The sequence below is a fragment of the Notothenia coriiceps genome, unplaced genomic scaffold (assembly GCF_000735185.1).
Source record: "Notothenia coriiceps isolate Sejong01 unplaced genomic scaffold, NC01 NC01_scaffold00024882, whole genome shotgun sequence".
NCBI lineage: Eukaryota > Metazoa > Chordata > Actinopteri > Perciformes > Nototheniidae > Notothenia > Notothenia coriiceps.
The window spans coordinates 237,528-260,337 of NW_011357583.1; the positions used below are offsets into that span (position 1 = coordinate 237,528).

Genomic DNA, 22,810 nt, shown 5'->3' on the forward strand with positions numbered 1-22,810 from the left:
TTTGTTGCACTGTAGTAGTTGTTACATTTACTTTTATTAGGTTATTATGTATGACACCTCTATTAGGTTTTACCTTAAATTGTCCTTGGGCAGACACACACACCGTTTAGCACACATTATGTAAAAAGTAGTAATTAGTGCAGTTTCCATTGCAAACGAATAGATATTTAGTGCACTACGCACCAGAACAGGCAACACAAATTGAAGTGCTAATGTTCGTCACAATAAAAGTCACCCTTGTAAATCGGACAATTATTTTTACGATTAACATCCGAGTTAAAAATCTGAAATGAGTAAACTATGCCCATCATATGTTCGAAGGTCATGTCTTCAAAACACTCGTCAAAAACACTTTGTCTGGCCTATAATCCATAACAAATATATTGATATATATGCATTTTCAAATGATATTTAACTACAGAGAAGTTACCTTGATGAATGGGTCAAACCGTTCATCGATATCATTTTCACTTGATTACATTACACTACATGTCACTTGTTAGACGCTTTTATCCAAAGCGACTTACATACTCAGTACTGTGGACAATCACCACAGGAGCAATTTGGGGTGAAGTCTCTTGCCCAGGGACACAACGACATGCTGACTGCAGTGGGGTTTAAACCTGTGCCCCCCTGATCTGAACCACAACGCACAACCCACTGCGTCACACGCCCCCCCACTTGATGAGACTATATCATGCTTAAGCTACATGGTCAACAGAACGACAATAACATGATTCCATTGTTGGTTTCAAAGGTATGTCCTCATCTCTATAAATATATGTTTAGTTTTTTCCAATGTGGTTATCTGTTTTAGTTGTTCTTGTGCTAAAAGAAGCACATTAGCATGTGGCAGTCGTGAAGTACATCGCTGCCAATGATTTCACACTTCACACAAAACACTAAATGTAAACAGTAACTTTGTTTGTATACAAGAAAACTCCACATGGTACCTCTTACTCTTTTCGTGGGATTTTATGACACATAGAAAAATATAGAACATTGCCAGCCATATCCCATTACACTACATTTGTGGACTCACAAGCTTCATCTTGTTCAACCCATACTAAATCACACATCATTTGGTTCAAGGGTTGTCAGGGGAATTTCTATATTGGAAACAGGATACTAGACTGCAAGACATCATTTAATTGGAATCTCTGCATCATTTGGAAGGAAGAATCAAGGGGCTCTTTTAGGGTCGTCACAAATATCTACCCACTCTGAGTGTCTGACATATTTTATCACTCACCGGTGTATTACACTCCAGGCAACACGGACAGTCGTCTGAAATAAACATCTCTATCATCTCTCCCCAGTCTGTCAGAGACCATACAGATGGGTTGCAGATTTTCTTGATTTCCCTTAAAAGCCCCAAATTGGTCACAACCTTCAGTGCTCCTTTGAGAGAGACTATGAATAAGACCGGGGGGAGGAGAGGAGAGGAAAAACCTTGCTGTCATGAAAAGAGCCGCTTCCTGGCTGGCTAGATGCAATCATGACCACTATCTGATAGCGCCGGAGGAAATTGGATGAGCTGAGAGCCTTTGGCTGCCAGTGATGGGAAAGATGACTCTTTTGTCACTGTGTCAGTCAATTCCATACTCTCACCTGAGAGACCAATCAATAACAGCGGGGAAGAGAGGTTTTCTCTGGTCTATAGCCCTCTGCTGTGGGCGGCTGTCAATGATGTGCTGTAAAACATCCTCTGCGTCATAGGGATGAGGAATGGCTTATGTTTTATGGTCCGCATAAATATGTCATGGATGTGGTTAAATGCGATGTTTTTGTAGATTTAGAAGTATGCTTTTAATAAATTATGAAATGTTGGAAGGTAACGACGCTCTCTGTAATTACAAGAAGAAACCATTAATATTTCACACATGGTTTTAACAATTTTATTTGTGGGATTATTTTCTGTGTGTATGTCTACATCTAAAAAAGACTTGGATTTTGGCACTGGTTGTAATGAATGTTGTCTCATCTTTGCTGCTCGCAAGTGGTGCAACTGCTCTCATTAGCAACTGCATCATTAGCTGTGCAATTATAGTGCATAAAACCCAGAGAGACCAATAACTATCAGTTGCTCTCAGGGCATGTAGTATTACATCAGGCATGGAGGACAATTCGCTTGATGTAGGAACCCAGACTCTCACTGAATGATTCATGACCGTGATAGCGGGCAGGCATCGTGAGATTAACATTATTCTTTGCTCAATATGGCTGGGCTTTGTAAGGTGATGCTAAACTGTTCTTTCCTTTCTTCCCCCACCTGCAGTTCCCTAATACCTGTGAGGAGTCTGCTTCCCCATTCGTCTTCATCTGCACCAATGCCCAGGAGATGCTGGTGAAATTCCCCATGAAAGGGAAGCACAAGATCTGTAAGTCCTACTCATTTAATGTAAAATGAAGTGGATACCATTAGCATATTCAAAATAAGGGTGTTCTTTTATCATTTATTATCAGCTATCTAATCTGCATGCATGTGCACCCACACATACACAAATGAGCCTGCAAAAGTGAAGGACTGATCACTAGGCACAGGGTCTGATTACGATGTGTTCATTAATAAAACAAAATCACAAACACATAGAGTGTACTCCCACATACTCGTGTACAGATCCTCTCTGAGAGCCATCTATAAAGACAGGGTTTTTCTGTCAGGTTGCCTGGGGGACAAGCTAGGCCTGGATGTGCAATGTTGTTGCTGTATTGTGTGATTTATAATAGGACTCAAATGCATTTTCCCTTTGCTGCCAGTGCTGCTGCTGCAAAATGATGTACCAACAAGCTCTTTTGTTGATATTTCAAAAGCATCTGGAGACTATAGAGGATTTTTTAATGCAGTCGACCTACAGAGATCTCTTTCAGATCTTACTCGTCGATTCAGAAAGGCTTTTAAATAAATGGAGATTCTGACCTTTTGCAATTGTTTTGAAAATATGGAACATATAAAAACGTTTGAGAAGTTTAGGACTAACTTGCCAGGGAAAACTGTTTCAGATGTTTAGCAGTGAAGTTAAGTTTGATTATTGATATACGATGTCTAAGAAGTATGTAAATACTGTAAAAGTCTTTGTCTCGGGTTTGGAGGATATCAATATGTTCCACTTTCCTTCTACTCTAGATTTGTTGTGAAAAAACAGGCCACTCATGACGCCTCTCATTTTATTTTGAAGTATTTTGTGTTTATACATTTCAATCTAACTGGCAGTACCATGGTCTTGAATAAAAAGCTGTACTTGATGAAACCTGCTGACACATTGTTACAGGCTGGCGTAGGCACAGATTGCTGTATGGAATCTTTACTCGCAACATTTAAACCTACAGCAGCCTGTGCACCTGGTGGTTTAGTAAATATGGCTTTGTTTGAACTTGTTTTTCGTAAATTGAATACCATGAATAAGGGATACCTTCCGCCTGTTACTTTTACTTATCTCAGAATTTCACCATGGGGACAAATAATAAGCTCTCCATTTTTGTTATTCTTTAAAAGAAGATGATGCAGTATCAAATACATTGCATTTATACTATCTATATATAATTTAAACCGGCAATACCTTCAAATATGTCATCTTAATTCTTCTGTAATTTCCTTCAAAACGGTATTGGCTCAAACAGCCTAACAGCGTTGTAACAGTGCTGGCTCTATGTCGTGTAATCTGATACTTATTCTTAGCCAGACATAAACACACATACCATCCCACAACTGTTCAGCGTGCAGCCTGGAGACAGCTGTTCTTATTTTAGTTGTACTAAGATTAAAATAAGAAGCCTTAAATAATGTAACGCATTCACATTTACAAACATGGACAAACCCCTGCAAACGGAGACCGGAGCCAGTTGATGATTCTGTACATACTACACTGCGTGAAACACAATATGTAATTAAAAAACCAGACTGATTTTTAGCATTGGTGTCCCAAGTCAAATTACCTAAAAAGTATTTCAGATTATAACAAATTAGCAAAAGAAATGTGGGCTAGGATGTTTTCACTTAAAAAGCTATTTTTTTATTATAGCTATTGTTTTTACGTCTCATCGCATCCTGCATGTGTGCAAAATTGCATGCTTCTGTCATGTAGTGTGCATTGATTGGTTTTGTAACAGTGCTGGCTCTATGTCATGTAATTTGATACTTATTCTCTGACACACACACACACACACACACACACACACACACACACACACACACACACACACACACACACACACACACACACACTGCTGCTCATATTTGAGTTAAACTCACAGTAAACATCCTGACATAAGCAACCCAACAACCCTTACATAATGTAACAAATTCACATTTAAAAGCATTGATAAACCAATACAAATGCGCAGAGACATTTGATAGTTCTTTACATTCTAGACTGGGTGATGGAAAACATGTAATTCAAGAAGCAGGGATATCTTCAGAATTGGGGTCCATTTACAAATGTCGAATCGAATAATAAGAATGAAGATTATAACAAATTTGCTAAATGGGTGAGGGTTATTTCAATGAATGAGATATCTGTTTATAATACACATCATCCTTCCCTCACTCACCATGTCTCGTGTGCATTGATCCCGCCTTTCCCCCTGTGGTCCACATTAGTCCGGTCTTTGGATCAGATATCCTGACCCACTGGACCTACACAGTCCAGCCTGTCTGATTCCTCTGTCACCAGCTAGCTTTTCACTATCTCACTCTCTTGCTCTCTCGTCCCCTCTTCCACCTCAATTCCCACTGCATCTCACGGGTCAAGGCATTGCCGCTCATCTTACTCAGGGGGGCTTAGCACAAGTATTTTTTGCTCCCCCGGCAGCTTACATCGACAAGTTCCTCTTGTCGCTGGCGTTGCCAACCATCTCATGCCTCGTCAGAATGAGCAAAGGCTAGTTCCCTGGATTGTTACCCTTACTTTCCGCTTCAATACAAACCATGCTCAATTGTTGTTTCATTTTATTAGCGTTGAACATTCATGTGTTAGAAAGTGCCTATAGGGTAATGTGTACAAATGGAAATGTGTGGCTGCTTTGATTGTTTCATCAAGCAAGTTCTGCAAACGTGTTGTGTTGTATGTGATAGCTGTGATTACTCTCTAAATATTAGGTTGTCAAATGCTAGCTGGAGTTTTTAGTCCAAGCTTTCCTTATTTATTATTCATTTAAATCCCCATTAGCTGTTACCTTGGCAGCAACCACTCTTCCTGCGGTCAATTTAGGAAATGCACACAGTTAAAATGCTTACACAGAACTGCTTTTATCTCCACATATTACATCTCTCTATTATTGTTAAGTAACATTTACACAAAACACAATGTAAAAAAACACTCAAGTGAACATTCATTTGTTACTCTGGTGATGAAACATATTTTGCTCTAATTGCCTCGCAAGTTATTGCTGTTGTTGTTCTGAGGCTCTCCTGCATTTGTGCTTGATTTGAAGCTGCTTATGTTTTTATGTGAATAGGGATGAGGACGAATGAGCTGAGAGCGGACTGATTCTGCAGTCTTGTGTTTTTGCTCTTTTCTGTGGGATCTGCAGTACTAGCAGACCCTTTTCCTTACTGCTAGTGTCAGAATATTGCATCTTACAGCAATGGAAGCCTGAAAGGAAAGGGAGCACACCCACAAATGGAGGAACATTATTGGATGCATTTAGCAGTTATCAAATGATGCTGCTTCTCTCTCCAGACCGTTTTACCGTTGGCTTTGTAGACTATATGCTAGGCTGTGCTCGATACAGTTTGATCATTCATTTCCCTGTGGAGGAGCCTGTGACATTTAAAATGGCATAAAGCCAAGGCTCACTCCCTGTAATAAGGGAGGTGCATTATGGTTTATGGTCACATCCTGTAATAATTTGTATCTGTGTGTGTGCGCGTGCTTCTGTGTAAGCTGAAGGTCAGTCTGGGTGTTGAAAGCTATTTGGCTCCTGATATAAAGCCACATTTCCTTTTTCTCTTCTTTATAGCTATCCTTCCCTTGCAGCATATTTTTTATGGACCGACACCCCCAGTATGATGTGGCTATGTAGACACAGCTAGTTTGTACATACCCACATAGTAAAAATGAAGCACAAATCATATACCGCTATATTTAAAGCTCTAGTAGAAGTGCCAAACTGACTGGACCATTTTTCAAAAACAATTACATAACCTCAGCTGATTCTGAAGATGCTGTCAAATTAAATGCTAAAATTGATCATTATAACAGCAAGTTCAAATGACCTAATTAACTGATTTTGAAGATTATTGAGAGGTTGGTGTTCTTTGGTCGCAGTGGACAGTGTGTTATCTTGAAGCATGAGATTTATGACCTCTTGGCCCCAAACCAGTTGGAAGCCTCACAATTAGCCACCGAACATGTTTCATTTTATGACTAGAATCTGAACCTGATCCTCAAGTCTGGCAGAGATCTGAGACTGGTGTAGTCTATTTAACAAGTTTAAATCTTTGTCACGTTAAATTTAATCAGTTAGGCTTAACTTGGATTCTTTGTTGAATTTTTGTAGAACTTTGAATCAGTGGTAACATGCTGTGGCTGCTGTTCCTGAATGAGCTTCAAGCTACTTTCTGTTCTGCAGAACAAAGCATGAGGTAACCTGAGAATTATGTTTGACCTTCCTATTATGACGCCTCCCATGAATTAAAATCCTATTGCTTCCGAGCATGAAGGGTGGATACCCAGAGTAATGTTCCGTGAGTGAATCAAATGGCTTTAAGCATTGTTGAGAGATTGCTCGACCAGTAAGAAAAAAACAGTACAAAACTCTTCAACAGCCACTCTCATTTCAACTGACTAAGCTCTGAATCAGAAAAAAGAAGTTCAGCAGTTCAAGTATTCACAACGGTTGATAAGCTTAAAGCATCTAATGCCTTTTGTTCTGTCTTGCGATCATTTGACAGGCTTCTAAGAAATGTAATCGCACTTCATAAAATACAGCTCTCGAGAGTGCATTTGTTCTACAAAGATTCATCCATTATAGAAACAAAAACAGAATGTCCTTAAGCAGTGGTAGAAGAAAAAAGGTTATATCCAGCTCTTCACTTATTTTGGCGCTGAATGTATAACTCTTGTGATATGACATATGAATTCAGTGAGGGCTTTGTGAGTACTGGCTTATCTTTTCTACAAAGATTAGTCACTGTGATGGCTCTCCAGCAGCTACAAAAGAACTCTCTTTCTGAGGTTGGATCCAACTGCAGGAAAGGAAGTCATGGATATAATTGCTAAGATGAAAAATTCCGCTGCAGCTGCAGGTCATGATGAGATCTTTTTTATCTCTCCCAAGTCATTGACATATATAATCTCCAAATCACCGGAGACTGGAGTCATTTCAAAGGACCTCAAGGTCGACAAAGTAGTTGTCCTGTCTTAAGCCCAAGGCGCCAACATCATTTTTTCTTCCATTTCTTCAGATAATCTATTTCTCATGTTCAGCAGAATTCCTCTTCGTTACACATTGCATTTCATATAATAGAGTTTTATTATTCAAACAAATATCTGGAATTTTTGTAAACTGTGTAAAGATTTAGAAAATGTATGGAAATGAATACTCTTGATATGTTACATGGTATTAGATATAATCTGAGTCCTCTTTACCATCCCTGCCAACTCTTTCTTATTCGAGTTTCATTATGCATTCATTCAAACAATATAAAGAGGCTCTCCAGGTTGGTTCTTTGGATATGTTGTAAATCTCTAAGAAGACAATGAGGTAGGATACCGTAGATTAAACAGAACCAATTTACCAGCAGCAAACTAGAGGACGTTGTTTGTTCATTATTTCGTATGTTATCTCTTCTATATTGTACTAAATGAACCCTTTCATTCTCAAGTCTTATAACAACCATGTAAAAAACAGCAACCACTTCTTGAGTAGCCAGAAATACAACTGTATCTGTTTATAATGCAGCCAAACAAACTCATGTTGTTTTAATGGAGCAGTCAATAATTGCCCATTTTTCCGTTTAGTTCATAAGCAACCATGATTGAATTTCCACACAATAGCCATTAGCCTTGATGACACTTACATAGCCTTCTTTCACCAGTTAAATGCTTGTAATATGAAGCAGCAGCTGCAGTAGGAACTGTTGAGCTAGCACGCTGTAACTCAACCCAGCTCTGAAACAGCAGAGTCAGCAGAACGCAGTGAGACCTACAATGAGATAGAATAAATGCAATAAAACTATTTTCCCTCATGCATATGAAGGCAATTTGGTCTTACTGCAGGAATGCTTTACTCCACCACTAACAATTAAAAATGCTATATAGAGCGGTAATTGGGTATGGCTGCTTTAAAAAGAATCAAACATTAAATCAATGTGCCTTTTAAATACTATTATTCTTCTCAAATGTAATGTGTTTAAATGACTCCTCACACTGATGATTAGTGCACGACACTGGGACTTTAATTTATATTATGTCACATTAATCCACACAAACACATAATACGGCAACACATAGAGTATTTTTTCACTAATAGCTATTCTATGTCTAATGATTTGTCTTCATATGCTCTGTTAAAGAAATCGAGGTCACTGAAATACAGTACAATACATATTAAGCACCCTTATGGGAATAGCTTGGAGCAAATAATCTATATTTACTTGTTCCTGTGTAACAGCCTCATACCCAGGGACTAGTGAGTATATAATCATATAACGATTCTCTTTATTTGTTTGGTATGCATCCAACATCATATCCCTTGTACACATCGCACTTCCAGCTCTCTTTTAAATATCATTTGCATTTTCCACGCATACATTATCGAGCTGTTTGCAATATGTATTGCTTTTATCCCTCTGGTTGCGCCACATATGGAAATAAAACAATATATTTAGAGTGACAATATTGCAGTTGAATGTTGCTCCACTAACCATGGGCTGCACTGTAACCTTGTGATTACCTCTGTGTTTTATGTGTGAAATTGCAGCACCATGGGATTGCAAATAGAGAAAGCCAATTACCTAACAAATGCCCACCTTCTCTCCTGAGGTGGTCACGATTTATTTTCTCTCCTCTATTTCTCCCCTGCGCTCTTCCACTGTCATCCAGTGCTGGGAGACAGAAAGAGGTTAGAGCGACGGAAGTCCTTTTTGGATTATTTATTCATGGTTTTTCCATTTAATATTCATGCCTTCTTCAGGACTATCTGGGTGCAGAGGAGAATTTTCTTCTTCCAAGGCGGCCGGGGCCAAAAATCAGGTTTCAGCTCCAATGAGCCTGACGGCTGAAGGGAAGAGAGAGAGAGATGGAGAGGGAACAAGAGAGCGGGGTTTCATATGTTCTCTAGTAAATGAGAGGCAGGCCTTGAAGGTGACAGGCTGTGTTTATTACTGATCTGTCAGCCGGTTAATGGGGAGAGGAGAAGAGAGAGGAGAAGGCTGAGCTGTTGAGCAGAGACCAGAGCACACAGGCAAGAGAACGAGAGGGAGCCCCGAGCAATAAACTCTGCTGTACTCGATGTGCCTGTCCTCACAGATACACTGACAACACTCCTGCATGCTGAATTGCATTCACTGGAAACTAAATTAGTCTGTCACAGAGTATTTTTCTGTATTGTGATAAAATCATTATGTTTCAATGAACACATAGAAAATACCTACTGCAGCCTATTCTGAACATGTTATTCTTTCTCAAGCCCAATTTATAAATTCTTTATCCATGTGGCTGGGTATGTGTCGTCTGAGTCTGCACAGTAACATGCTGACTGTTCATTGAATAATGGGAAAGCACATCCATCCACAGACAGGCAGAGAAGTGGTTCTTTCTTGGATTTTTTTGTTACACTTGTACGTATGTGCATTGTGCAATCATGTTGCTTGACCCGCAGGGCGCTGTTGAGATTTGAGAGGCGTGAACATCGGCTTTGCTTCAGACCTTTGCGACCTCTATAACACCTTTCTATGTGTGGCTTTACGCGAATCATCAGAATATTCTAATTTTGACAGACATGTCCACTAAAAATCCAATACTCCCAACAGGCTACCACTTTCACCTCCACAGCTTTGGTAGAAAAAAACATACACTTGGTTATGCTTCCAATATAAAAAGAAAAGCACAGTATGGCTATTATCAATTAATTGATTGTTACCTATGACATGGTGGTAATGCTGTCTCATCTCAACAGAACAGATTAATTTGGTGATCGAGCAAGTGGTTAGTTTTCAGGGCAGATAAGGATCCGGGCGTTTCTGTATTTTGTTCAAGGATCTCTTAACATTGCAAGATATAATAGATTAAACATGTTTATCTATATCCTGATGATATCTGACTGCTATTAATTGAATAAGAGCAATCAGGCATGGATACTGTATCCTATGCTTATTATTGTGTGTGTTGATGTAGATCTAGAAGCTGTTTGAAGACATATCCATGAAATATTTTCTTTTTTCAATACTGTGTAGCCTTGACATAGCCATGCTTTGCCCGTGAGCTTTGTGTATTATTTGATTGCTCTCGAGCCCAGAGGTTTTATCAGCTGCGCTCGGTAATGAAAGCTCTCGCTCTTCCGTCTCGGCAAAGGGTGAAAAGCCTGTGTAAAGAAATTGCTCTTTGGTGTAGCAATAGATTTGTCTTCCCTTATCTGAACGGAGCATTGTTGCCTTTATCAGTCACCATTACAAAATCCATATCAATCAGCATTTGACGTGCCAGTGCTTTTGTCAGTGTCACGTTTACTGCATGAATGACATGCTTTCTGTTGAGTTTGTATTCAATGTAATGCAATTATTATTTGTTACAGAGCTGTATATGCACATGTCTGCATGCTGCCCTGGTTTGAACCTCGATCTGTCTCTGTGTGATGAATGCCTTTAGATATACTATAGTTGTGTGAGAAGCTGACTGTGTCCTTTGTTGAGATATGGATGTTATGGTATTGTTGCACAACCCACTTTTTCTGATGATGCCTGAGAGGGTTATACTCCAGAGGTTAAAATTGATTTGGTCCTCAGGAATATACCATGGATGAAAGGAAAGAAATGCCTGTGTCATGCACTCGGCACAGTGGATTTAAAAAACATAAGCTTTGAAACCAAATAATTTCCATGGTACAAGTGATCTTTACTTCTTTTTCTTTTACAGGGAGCTCAAAACAATCTAAACCTTTTAGTTTTTTATACAGGCTTTGGCCCAGTTTGAATAGTTTATTTTCTTCTTACTTCAGGCCTTACAAATCTCCTCATGCATAATCAGTCCATCTTGATTCAGTGTTTGTACAGCTCATCTCCTCCTTAAAGCAGCAAACACAAATCAATGTTTTTCTAAGCTGTCACATTCAGTATTTATATGGGTCACTGTACATGAATGGAGACACACATGGTACATACACTTCCCCTGCTTTTCTTCATTTTGTCACCGTAAATAGACTTTCAGTGTTGTTCAGTTTTTCCGCTTCTATTCTCCTAATTTGTTTATGTGTATTGCAGATATGAAGATCTCCATCACAGATTTATAAGTCCAAGCTCAAAATGAGATTGTACACATATGGCTTTGGATCTTTTCTGACTGAACCTTCAGTTTTCAGTTTTCATTCTGTCATTCCCTTTTGTTTTCTCTATTTTGTCAATTTTGTTTCCCCCCTCCGTCTTTGTCTCTGTCCCAAACCTGTCAGAGTAATCAATCTGGGTCGGCACTGTGAAGGGGGATGCACACAGATGTGCTTTTCAATGTGATCGATGTCCCTGATTTGTGTGTGTGTGTGTGTGTGTGTGTGTGTGTGTGTGTGTGTGTGTGTGTGTGTGTGTGTGTGTGTGTGTGTGTGTGTGTGTGTGTGTGTGTGTGTGTGTGTGTGTGTGTGTGTGTGTGTGTGGTAGGGGTCTGCTGATTACCATGAATGCTGCCTTGATTTTGTTAATTTGTCTGGTTAGGCATTGAAGATCAATAAGAGGATTATTTGCACAGTTCAAGAAGCTGATGGAGGTGAGCATGTTAAACAGACATGGCCAATAAGTCTCTTGATGTGGTTAAAAGTGGCTGTGCATGTTTTTCCGCCAAGGTGCAAACATAATTTTAGAGCAAATTCTGAAATGCAACAAGAATGTTACTTCCTTGTATACCTTGAAGAAAACCAACATTTGAGGAATAGCTTGTCTATTAAAGAACTAAGAATTAAACAACTATAACCATAAATTACTTCAAAGGGAAAATAACGTTAAAAAATGTACTTTTCTGTGCTTTCTGGTGGAAAAACGATGAAACTTAACCCCTGACTTATAACCGATACAAATAAGATCTTACACAATTCAAAGATAAGTCAAGCAACAGAAAAAATGAATCAAAGTATACTTTATTAATAATGCATTCATCCATTCCTTTCCAGCAGAAGTACTAGAGTTTCAGTTTTGTCAGCTGCTGACATATTAGGATTTGGTTTTGATTGATAGCCCTGGAAATTGAAAGAAAAGGATTTCACTAATATGTGTCTCTTTATAGAGTAAATAATAAATATGTGAATTCAAAAATAATTAGTTAGCTAATAGCTACAGCCATAATACGACTTATTTGTCAAAATCTGCTTTTTGCACCAACAAATAAATGAATACAAAGATGGATGCAAACACTTTTAAACACACTTGCCAGTTAATTATGTTTTATACTAATAAATTGTATATGTTACAGATTTCACGTTATTTATATCTAAAGTGTTCTGCAGCAGTTCATAGCTGTGGAGCGTAATATATAGTTGAAAATTATGTTTACGTTGGGCACACGTCAGAAAAATATGACATTACGTAATAATGTAAAGTGACCTGCGAAAAGTGTAAACATTGACACACCGCTACCACAAGGCCATAAACATTTCTTTCCAAGCACATCTTACCCAATATAATCACCTTACAGCACTCGTGAGAAAGATCAACAGCTGTAATTCCTCTCAAAGGAAGCGGTCAGCTTTCCATCAGCGCTGTCAGTGTTTTCACTTTGCCTGTTCTCAAAAGAGCATTGGATTCTTGTAGTTTTCCTCTGCCTCTGAAAAGAAGCAGACAGATGTAATAGCCATTAGCCTCGGGGAGAGACAGCACAGATGTGTCAACAAGGCTTGACTTTTACAGTCCAAGTGAAGTCTGAGCAAACAGTGGCTGTGTAGAGGCCTGTGTGGTTGAGCAGTGATCCAGGGACACGGCGCTCGGCGTTGCCCCGGGACTCCAAACAGACCGTGACTCTGGTTCTCATTACAAGAGCGGGTTAGACCACCCCAATACGGAAAATAAATAATGCAGGGGAACACCTGAGAGCTGCCACCTAACTGACAACATCCACATAACCATGTCCTTCATGAATAAGTGGTTTAACATTTCATCTACTACAGTTAGCAGTATTTCTTACACTCAAAGTATTTTGGTGGCTTTGAGAAATACGATGTGTCCATGGGGCTCCAACTAACAATGATTTTAGTTATTCATTTGCTCATAAATCTCACACTTGATTGCTTTGTTGGTCTAGTGTTATGAAATAGTGACGTTTTTGTTCTGAAATGGCTTCTTTTTACACCATAAAACCTCAAATATATCATCAGATCTTCCATCAGTCTATATCTTTCATTTTACCTACCTAATACAAATCAGTTTATTTTCCAGTTCTTACAGTCTCAAGGCCTCCGAAAACCCTTGAAAACAAATGAATTCTTAATCTTAATATGATCTCAATCGCATTTGCAATGGAGAACCCAAGATTGGAGAGTTGAAATTGTAATCAAGCTTTAATGGCAGTAGATATTTTTTGTCCCTAGTCAGCCGTCTCCCCTCCCTGTATGTTTAGCTTGATCTCTTCAAATGTATTTCCTACTTTGTAACCAGAGGCAAGAGACCTTGACTTGCTGCCCCCACAGCCGCGGCCAAGGCAGCCATTTAAGTTGTGATTAAAAATTAATGGTTGAGTGAGAGGCAGCAGAGAGGAAACAGGGGAGGGAATGAAGAGAAGGAGACAATGCCTGAGCAGAGGAAAAGGCAGTGGAGAGGGGAGCTGGCCCAAGCAGCAGCTGCTCCCTGATAGAGGGTGGGAAGGTCTTCTCCACAACTCTGCTGTGTTTAACTGCCCTGCTCACACCCCACCATGAATATTGCATTACCGCACTATAGGGCGCCTTGTGTTACCCCCACTGAGTGTTGAACAGACCTGCAGCCACTTTGCCAAATCATCCAAGTCGAGCCTACCCCCACATTTAAGCACACACCACACAAACCACAGCAACTTACACACCACGTATTTGCCAGACTGACTCAGAAAGGAACCCTGCCTCATTGCATGTCACAAACAATTAAATCCAACAACGTCAAATGGGTTTGCTGGCATTTAAAACTATCGTCACTCATTTATTTTGGCTTATGATCTCTGATGGAGCTGTTTAAAGGACACTGTTATGAAATGATTACCAGTTACTGAGCAAAAGAAGGACATGATGGTTACACACATGCTGTAGTCGTTGTAAGCGGTTCTGTTTTAATACTTTTTAGGTCTGCGTTAACCCAAAGTTTTACAAAGAAGGTCAGTAGAATTAAGGGCAATCAGTTTGAGTGTTGCCCCGCTTGGTCTAGCTCTTTGGCCATTTATTTCAAAGCGGAACAGAAATGCCATGAGACCACACAAGGTCCTGACCTTGACTTTACCAGATGATGAGTGGTGGCACTTACATCACGGCCTGCCCTTTTCTTCCCTCTGGCCTCTTTTTCTATAGCATTTCATTACAGCACTTCTCAGAATCCATCACCCTCTGATACGTGCACTCTCTCAGTTCTGATAACGTTGTTCCCATGTAGTATAGCTCTTCAGGATCTCCGCTTGTAGTGTTTTGATTAGAGTTGGCTAGCGAACAAAAAGACTCTTTTAGTTGTTCTATTCTATTCTATTCTGTTTATTCTATTGTTATTTCTCTCTAGATATTGTAATACTTTTGCTTAAATTCAGGGACATAATGCCAAAAGCCCCATAAAGCATGCCCTCATGAAGTCAGGAGATGGTAAAAACAGTTTTCCAATTTAACTGAATGATCTCTCAGTATTTTGACATTTCAGGAAATGATGTTACTCGCTCTGCTTCCATTCTGATGCCTGTATGCTAACCATGGAACTAGCGCAATAATTAAATTAGCTTAGCACAAAACTGTATGTAGGGTGAAAACAGCCGGACTAGTCGTTCTAGTTAAAAAATAAAAGTTGCCTTATTCATCAATTCACTCCAGTGAAAGCTGCCTGTGTAATGAAATGAAAAAAGATAGCCCTCCTTAAAGTAGCTGAAAAGAAGTCTGTAGAGAGAAGTTTACAGTGAAATGTCCTTAGGTATTAAACAAATTTGTGCTTTAAGTAATGAAGCTGAACAACACTGTGGAGAGCTGTTAGATGGACTTTAATGACTGCACCAGTTTAGATTAAAAACATTAGTTGAGGTAGCAGTACCACTACTTAATGACCGTTTTTCAGTTCAACGTTTTCCAAAACACATTATACTTGAATTCTGCTTGACATGAGAACGAGTAATTAATCAAATGATTTGTGGTCTGATCGTTGCTTACTTAAGAAGTTTGGGACTACTATAACTGCCTAAACGATGCATCATATTGGAATTTCATATGTTTTTGTAAAATATATTATATTTAAATTATTATACAGTTTGTGTTTTATTTTCCTTTGATAAAAAATATTTGTTAACCTTCAGAAGAAGCTACAACTAACCAATTTCACTGTAGGTTGTTAAAATATAACACCTAGCTTTTTGCCAACGACTTTTATATACTTGACATTTTGCATTACTTACTGCAGCAGTTAAGAAAACAATGCAATTATATGAGTTTGTAACATCAAGACTCTTAGTTCTATGAATTATAATGTCAAAATGATGTACACATTTAAATAGTGTTAAAAAAATATAGAAACTGTGTCAGTACCGGGGTACAGCTAGATCAGATTTTTGAAACAATGCTTGAGAGTTATTGTTGCTAATATTCCTTCATAATGACATAGACAACTGTAAACACTAGCTTGTTAGATACAGGGAAGTGTAGAGACATTTCCTGAAGGGTAAGGTATGACGCCAATAGAAACTAATCCCATCGTGGTATAGCAAGTTTAAGAAATTACTAATATTGAATGCGTTTGATACCTCCTCTTCATCAGCCACCTCCCTTTTGCTACACTCTGTTCCTTTCGTACTTACATCATTTGTTAATTCTGTCCTATTTCCTCTGCTGCTGCTGCTGCCATCACTGTTCTTGGTGTAGGTCTTATTTGCAATGCTAATGAGGCGAGGCAGCAAGTAATGGTTTGTGGGGGGAGAGAGAAGCTGCCTGGAAAGATGGTGATATGGTAATATGGCTCACTGTGGAATATGGACGATTCTCTTCGAGAGCGGCCACATCATTGCACACACAGTGTAAATGTTACCAGATCTCATGAGTTAAAAAGACATCACCAAAATAGAACCATCTAGTTACAATATTAAAACGAGATGTGTTTATTCATACCAAACCAACAAAACAATTTTTATTATTGATATTGTCAACAGTATATCCTCTCCACTTTTGAATTAAAAGCTTAACACATAAATCTATACTTTCAAATCTAAGTCATTGTATCTCTTAAATATAGACATTGGTCATGACGGATATATATTGTCTCCCTATCTATGGGAGAGAATAGTAACTGAGTCAAAGGTTAAATCAGTACAAAGCTGAGTGTAGGCACTTTCTATTTGATTTTTAAAGGAAGAGATGTGAAGTGCAAGCTGTTACCTTGAGACTGCCCTTACCTTTCCTTTTCCATAACTTAAGTGGACCAGATGATTCTTGATTAACGCAACAAGTACAGAACCATTACTGGATTTCAACCCATGTCACCATCAGGCAGCTTTCATTATGCATTTCCCCACTTATCTCCCTACCGCCCTTGTGATTAAAATTACAGTCACGGCAATAGCTCAGGCGAGTAAATGGATTATTGAGCAACTGTAAGCAGCTCGCTCTACAGAGCTGGCTCTATACTTGCTGGCCAGACACAAACAAAATCTAACATAAGAAATACTGCACATTCCAGCTCCAGAGAACAAGAGCGGTATTTCTCTCATTGTTTTACAGATGTTTTTTTGTTTCTTGGAAGGATTTGAAACCACTGTTGTTTCTATGCCAGCCTCTCTCTTTAAAAGGTCAACTCACACATATGAGCATAACTATATTCTTTGAACCATTGTTCCTGATTTAAAAAATGTTTCAGTTGTAGATCTTTTAATCCCTCTAATCGACCACGTTAACATTTTGTGGGAAAAAAGTAAAAGCACACATAATGAATCAATGACGCTCTTGACATTTTAGATTTTTGATGTGGCTTTTACCAAGCTGCTCTGGTTAAGTTAACAAATGCCATGTTTATGGTTGGTGTCTCTCTTCTCCAATGTACCACGCTTCATTTGCAATATATTTTATGGTCATCTTGACTCAATCAATTTGTCAAATAGTCATGTGTTATGAGCCGGGCTCACTTAGACAATATGGATAAAAGCATCACAAATGCTTTGAAGTTTAAATGGCTTAATCACAGTCATTTTCTAAACGTACTATACTGTTAGAGACATATTATAACATCAACAGCATACTATTGCTTTAAATGTGTGTAATCAATTATAGTTACCACCATTTATTTTCCTATTTTGCCTATAGTGCTTGAATGTAAAAAAGGGGTTTGGGTAAAAGAGCTAATACTGAAATACTAATTTATTTTAATACTCGCAGGAAGGGCTGAGTGTTTTCCTTTGATGCTTTTCTTTTCATTCAAAATCAGATATTCACAATACAGTCAAAAGCATAAAGTGTCAAAACTGGTGAATGGAGCATTTCATTTATTATTCCTTAATATGAAACGAAAGAAAGGGAATTGAGTCCTAGTGTAACTGTATTTATTTTATATTAGATATATTATTTCAATGGATATTATTACTTCCCGCCAATACATTTGAAGAAACGTTTTCTCAAGTGTTCAATTAAAGGAATTGAAGAGTAGCCATTTCATATCATCTCTGAAGTCCTTATTGCGCTGAGCGGATAGACCGTCCCTGGTGTTTTATTATTTTGTAATTTATTCAATGCAACTTCTAGTATGTCTTTTGTTACTTTCTAATGTCTATTTTGAATTGAACAATTTAGATCAATCAGTGGAGAAACTGATTAATCTAAAACTGAGAAACCAGATATACCTAAATCTGGTATGGGCTCCCTCCAGGCTGATTGAAAAGTCTTCTTCTTTCTCATTCTGTTGATATGACATTGGAGGGGAAGGGCGAAATAATATGTTAGCTTCAGTGATAGCCTGTGAATTGTGAGTGTACTTGAAAGAAGTACAGTATGTGTATGAAAGGAATAATGGCCATAATTTTGTCAAAGTATAACAGCTGGTTCAACTTTCATATTGTTATACTTTTCCCCTCATGTGCTGCCCGTACTGCACCATCAGAGCCAACGTGGTTACAGACTTTCAAGTTTTGATCACATTACTAGAGGGAAAATATTTTATATTTTGCATGATACTTCGCATACCCAGCACACAGCTGCCTAAAGCGAAGGACACAGCTAATAACTAGTTGACATCTGCTATAATTTTCCCATTGTGTGATGTAGCTTTAGCTTAGTTTAAAACGCCTATTGAAGGGATAAGGATAATACATCTGTTTTCATTAATTCTTTATTGTAAAACATGTATTGATGAAATGAAGACAAATTAATTACACAGCCCTCATTGTTGGAGAAAAAAAAGTACTGTACCAGTTACCTGTGGTGAACTAGCATGGATCATGTCTCAATGTATGTATTTGACAAAGTATTGAACATATAAGTCAAATATTTGAGTAATGTCTGCTTATGATATGGTTTAAGTTTTAATCTGCATATGAAGTGGTTGATACAGCCCGAGCAAACAACCCCTATATTTCCATATTATATCTTTTAGTTCCTGACTCTCCCATACATTCCTATGGCAAATTTTCACCTTGAATATTCTGGTCTGTTGGAACACTTGGTGTTTATACAACCTTAATTTCTCCTCTATGGAGTGAAAGCAGGGTTTCTTTTAGTTTATCTTTAACTGTCACACACTTGTTGAAATAGCGGTTTGAAATGATATGTTTCAGTGATTTGAAGGTGCAGTAATGCTTTAAGAGCCTTACATGAAGATGATGTAGAGGCGATGGGGCCTGTGGTTGTCTTGTGCTCCAGGGATGGTGTGTTCATGAGGGCTGCAAGCTTTAAGTGCTGAGGTTACCCTTGGGTGCCGTATGCTATGTCTGAGTAAACAACACACAAACCTGTCAGATGTGAAATGTGGATTATCAGAGGATATTTACTCTGTGTGGTTGCTGCATAAAAATCAAAGAATGCACAACAATGTGTGCGGAAAATATTTATTTTCATGGTTCAAGACATAACTCGTCTTGGATGATGCTCAATAACATTACAAAGGATGAGCAACAGCTGGTATAATGCAGGAACATGTAAAGAGATGAGAGGATCTTTAAAAACACCTTTTGTCCTATTCACATCCTTGAGTTTGTTGGTGTATAGAAATGGATGCAATAGGTCAGTGCTGGGAATATATTTATTTACTGAGAATAATATGTTACTGTTTTTCAGGTGGTTGTGAATACGAATGTGTATTCTTAAGCATATTTGGCCTTAATTTAGTTTTATTTCTTTTGCATTTTTAAATATTCTTCCTTCATCATTGAGACCTTTTTCATATGGTTTACCTTTTAGTATTATAAGAAAGTGAACACTTATAGGCCCTGTGCAACCATCATTGTGTCGCTTCAACAATTACCTCATTAATTGATTAGTCAATCTGGATCGTTCCAGGTTGTCAAATCTGATAATTAATTTGGATGGTTTTACTTTATAAACTGTATAATCAAACATTTTACAGTTTTGGCTTTTACTTTGGACAAAACAAGACACTTGGTGATGCTACTTTGGGGGTAATGAATATGTTTTTAGCATTTTCACAGTTTTTAGATTATTTTATAAAGCAAAAGATAAACTAATATGTGTTGATTTATTGTTTATCCAGCATTCTATTTATTTCAGTTTAAAAATGCTTCCAGAACTATAATGTAGTGTTTTCTTCTGCCTGTTTTCTTTTCTCGCTAGTGTGACACCACAGTTTTGTCCACAACACTGCCAAAAGCACATTAGGCAATTGGTGCAAAGGTTAAAGGCAGTTTGGCTCGCAGTGTTTGAAACCCTAACCGATCCAAAACAGCTGATCAGACTCTGAAAATCTGTCTGACCCTCAGGTCCGGTTCATTAAACAGGCTTACTGATATAGAGCCAGTTGTCAAACATATTCGCAATATTCAAAACACAGCGTCAAGACAGAAACAAGAGAAGTGATAATTCAAGTATAATAAAGGCTCTTGCTAGCAGCCTCTTCTACTTAATGTTAGTCCTTTTTTTTCGACAGCACTGATTGTGAAATCTGTGTGTTTGAGACCCCATTTACACGCAAACGCATACGAAACGCAAACGAACCGAATACGATATAAAAAAAGTATTCCGTTCACACGAGACCGCTCGGGAGCGCTGGAGACGCTGTAGTACATATGTCGGGCCTGTAAGTGGCGCTGTACTTTCGCCACAAAATACACCAAAAGCAGCGAAGAAGACCCCGCAGTAGATACTGGCCATGCTACAGCAGTGAGCAGCAGAGGTGGGGCTATTGCTTCATCGTTATCAGGAAATGATCGTATAGAGGCGTACACACGGAGCCGTTTACCCCCCCCAGAGCGTTCCGTTTGCCGATCTATCCACCTTAGGACCCGTTATCGTTTGCGGGGTACGTTTCCGCGTTTCCGTTACGGCCTCATGTGAACAGGCTATACGAAAGAGAAAAGTAGCAGATGCAACCGTTTGCGTTCTCGTGTAAACAGCACATGAGTTGCACACCACTTGAAAAGGCCTTTCAAGTGAGATTGCCTGCTCCCCATGGGGTTGGGTACTCCACAACCATCTCAGAAAAGAGAAAATTAAAAGATAGAATAGCATCTATTTCAGTCTTTGGATCGATGTTTCCAATGTGATGAAACACTTACATACATAAAACAATGATATATGTGCTTGTACATTAATTAAATGAGTTATCTTACATAGTGTACTTTCCTTAATTGCACTTGACAATTATTTCTAGGGATGAATCTGATTACTTTTTTCTTGATGGATTATTTTAAAACATTAGAAAACATTAAAAGATCACAATATCCTAGAGATAAACACACAAGTATTAAATTTGCATTAATGTCTTAAATTAAATAATCTGGATGCATTAATGTTTTGGCATTTGACTTGAGCAATTATGAGATTATTAAAAAAGTAGCACCAAGCATCAACTAATAGTTTCAGAATTGTTTTAGAAGCTTTATTGAACAAATGCTGGATGGTTGATTGCAATCTGTAGCTCAGTAGCAAACCAATAATCTATATATTGCTCGAGGATTGTGAAGACAAATAAGCCTCTCACCGGAAAGATGGAGTATGTGACACTTGAATTGACTCTCAGCAGAAAGAGAGTCGGTGTGGTCTCTTAAGCTCATTCCAGGGAGGATGGAACAGTAGCAGTGACTTCTTCCTCTGCCTTCAGCTCGCTCTGCAGCTATTCACTGTATGAGCTCTTAAGTCTTTATCTCAATCTTTCTCTCTCTGCCTCACATAGACCTCTTCACACTTCGCCTGAGAGCACCTGAGCTTTGAGGCAAGGACATGTACACACACACACACACACACACACACACACACACACACACACACACACACACACACACACACACACAAAAGACACACGCATCAACTGCAGCTGAGCCCCCCTGCCTACAGTGGTGTTAGGACTCCATCTTTTTCCCTCAGCTGTGGAAATAGCCAGATTACTAATGGCTGGGAACGGATATACCCTAACACCATGAGATCTTTCAACAGTATCAAAATCACTCCATGTACCTTTTGTAAACTAGACTTTTATGTATAATTTTTCATATGTATCTAGAGAATAGTCTTTAACTCCTATGGTGTGTCTTAATATGAGTGGTTTCTTTTTGCTTTTTTTTTATGCTTAATATGATAATTAGCGCGATCCAATGGGCCAAACAAATCCCTCATTTGAATTTGCCAATCAAATGACTTGATTCAATGGGCCAATCAATTGCTCCGATCCAATGGTGTAATCAGAACTCAAGATGCCATAAGCCAATCAAATTACAGGATTCCATTGGGCCAATCAACAGCTGATTTTCTGTTAACATTACATTACATTGCATTTAGCTGACGCTTTTAGCTGATGCTTTTAGCCAAAGCGACTTACAATAAGTGCATTCGACCAAGAAGATACAAACTTGAAGAAAACAGAATCATATAAGGTTTCATAGAGCCAAAACATTTCAAGTGCTCCTCAACTGGCTTTAGATAAGCCAGTCCTTTATAAGTATATAAGTGCTTTGTTACTAATTATTTGTTAGTAATTCTATCGATCGAAGTGGACTCGAAAGAGATGTGTTTTCAGTATGTACCAGAAGATTTGTAGGCTTTCTGCTGTCCTGATGTCAATGGGAAGCTCATTCCACCATTTTGGAGCCAGGATAGCAAACCCACGTGTTTTTGCTGACGGGAACTTGGGTCCCCCTCGCAGTGCGGGTGCAGCGAGCTGTTTGGCCGATGCAGAGCGGAGTGCACGTGCTGGGGTGTACGGTTTAACCATGTCATGGATGTAGGAAGGGCCAGATCCATTCGCAGCATGGTACGCAAGTACCAGTGTCTTGAAGTGGATTCTAGCAGTTACTGGAAGTTAGTGAAGTGGGAA

At 38.7% G+C, this 22,810-nt stretch overlaps 1 protein-coding gene across 1 annotated transcript in view; it reads left to right on the forward strand.

The window, feature by feature from the left end:
- trip4 (thyroid hormone receptor interactor 4) overlaps nucleotides 1-22,810 on the forward strand; it is an 80,181-nt gene that overhangs the window by 33,725 nt on the left and 23,646 nt on the right. Inside the window, exon 9 of the mRNA XM_010783249.1 lies at nucleotides 2,279-2,381. Within this exon, the coding sequence (XP_010781551.1) occupies nucleotides 2,279-2,381 (103 nt within the window). The remainder of the gene's footprint in view (nucleotides 1-2,278; nucleotides 2,382-22,810) is intronic.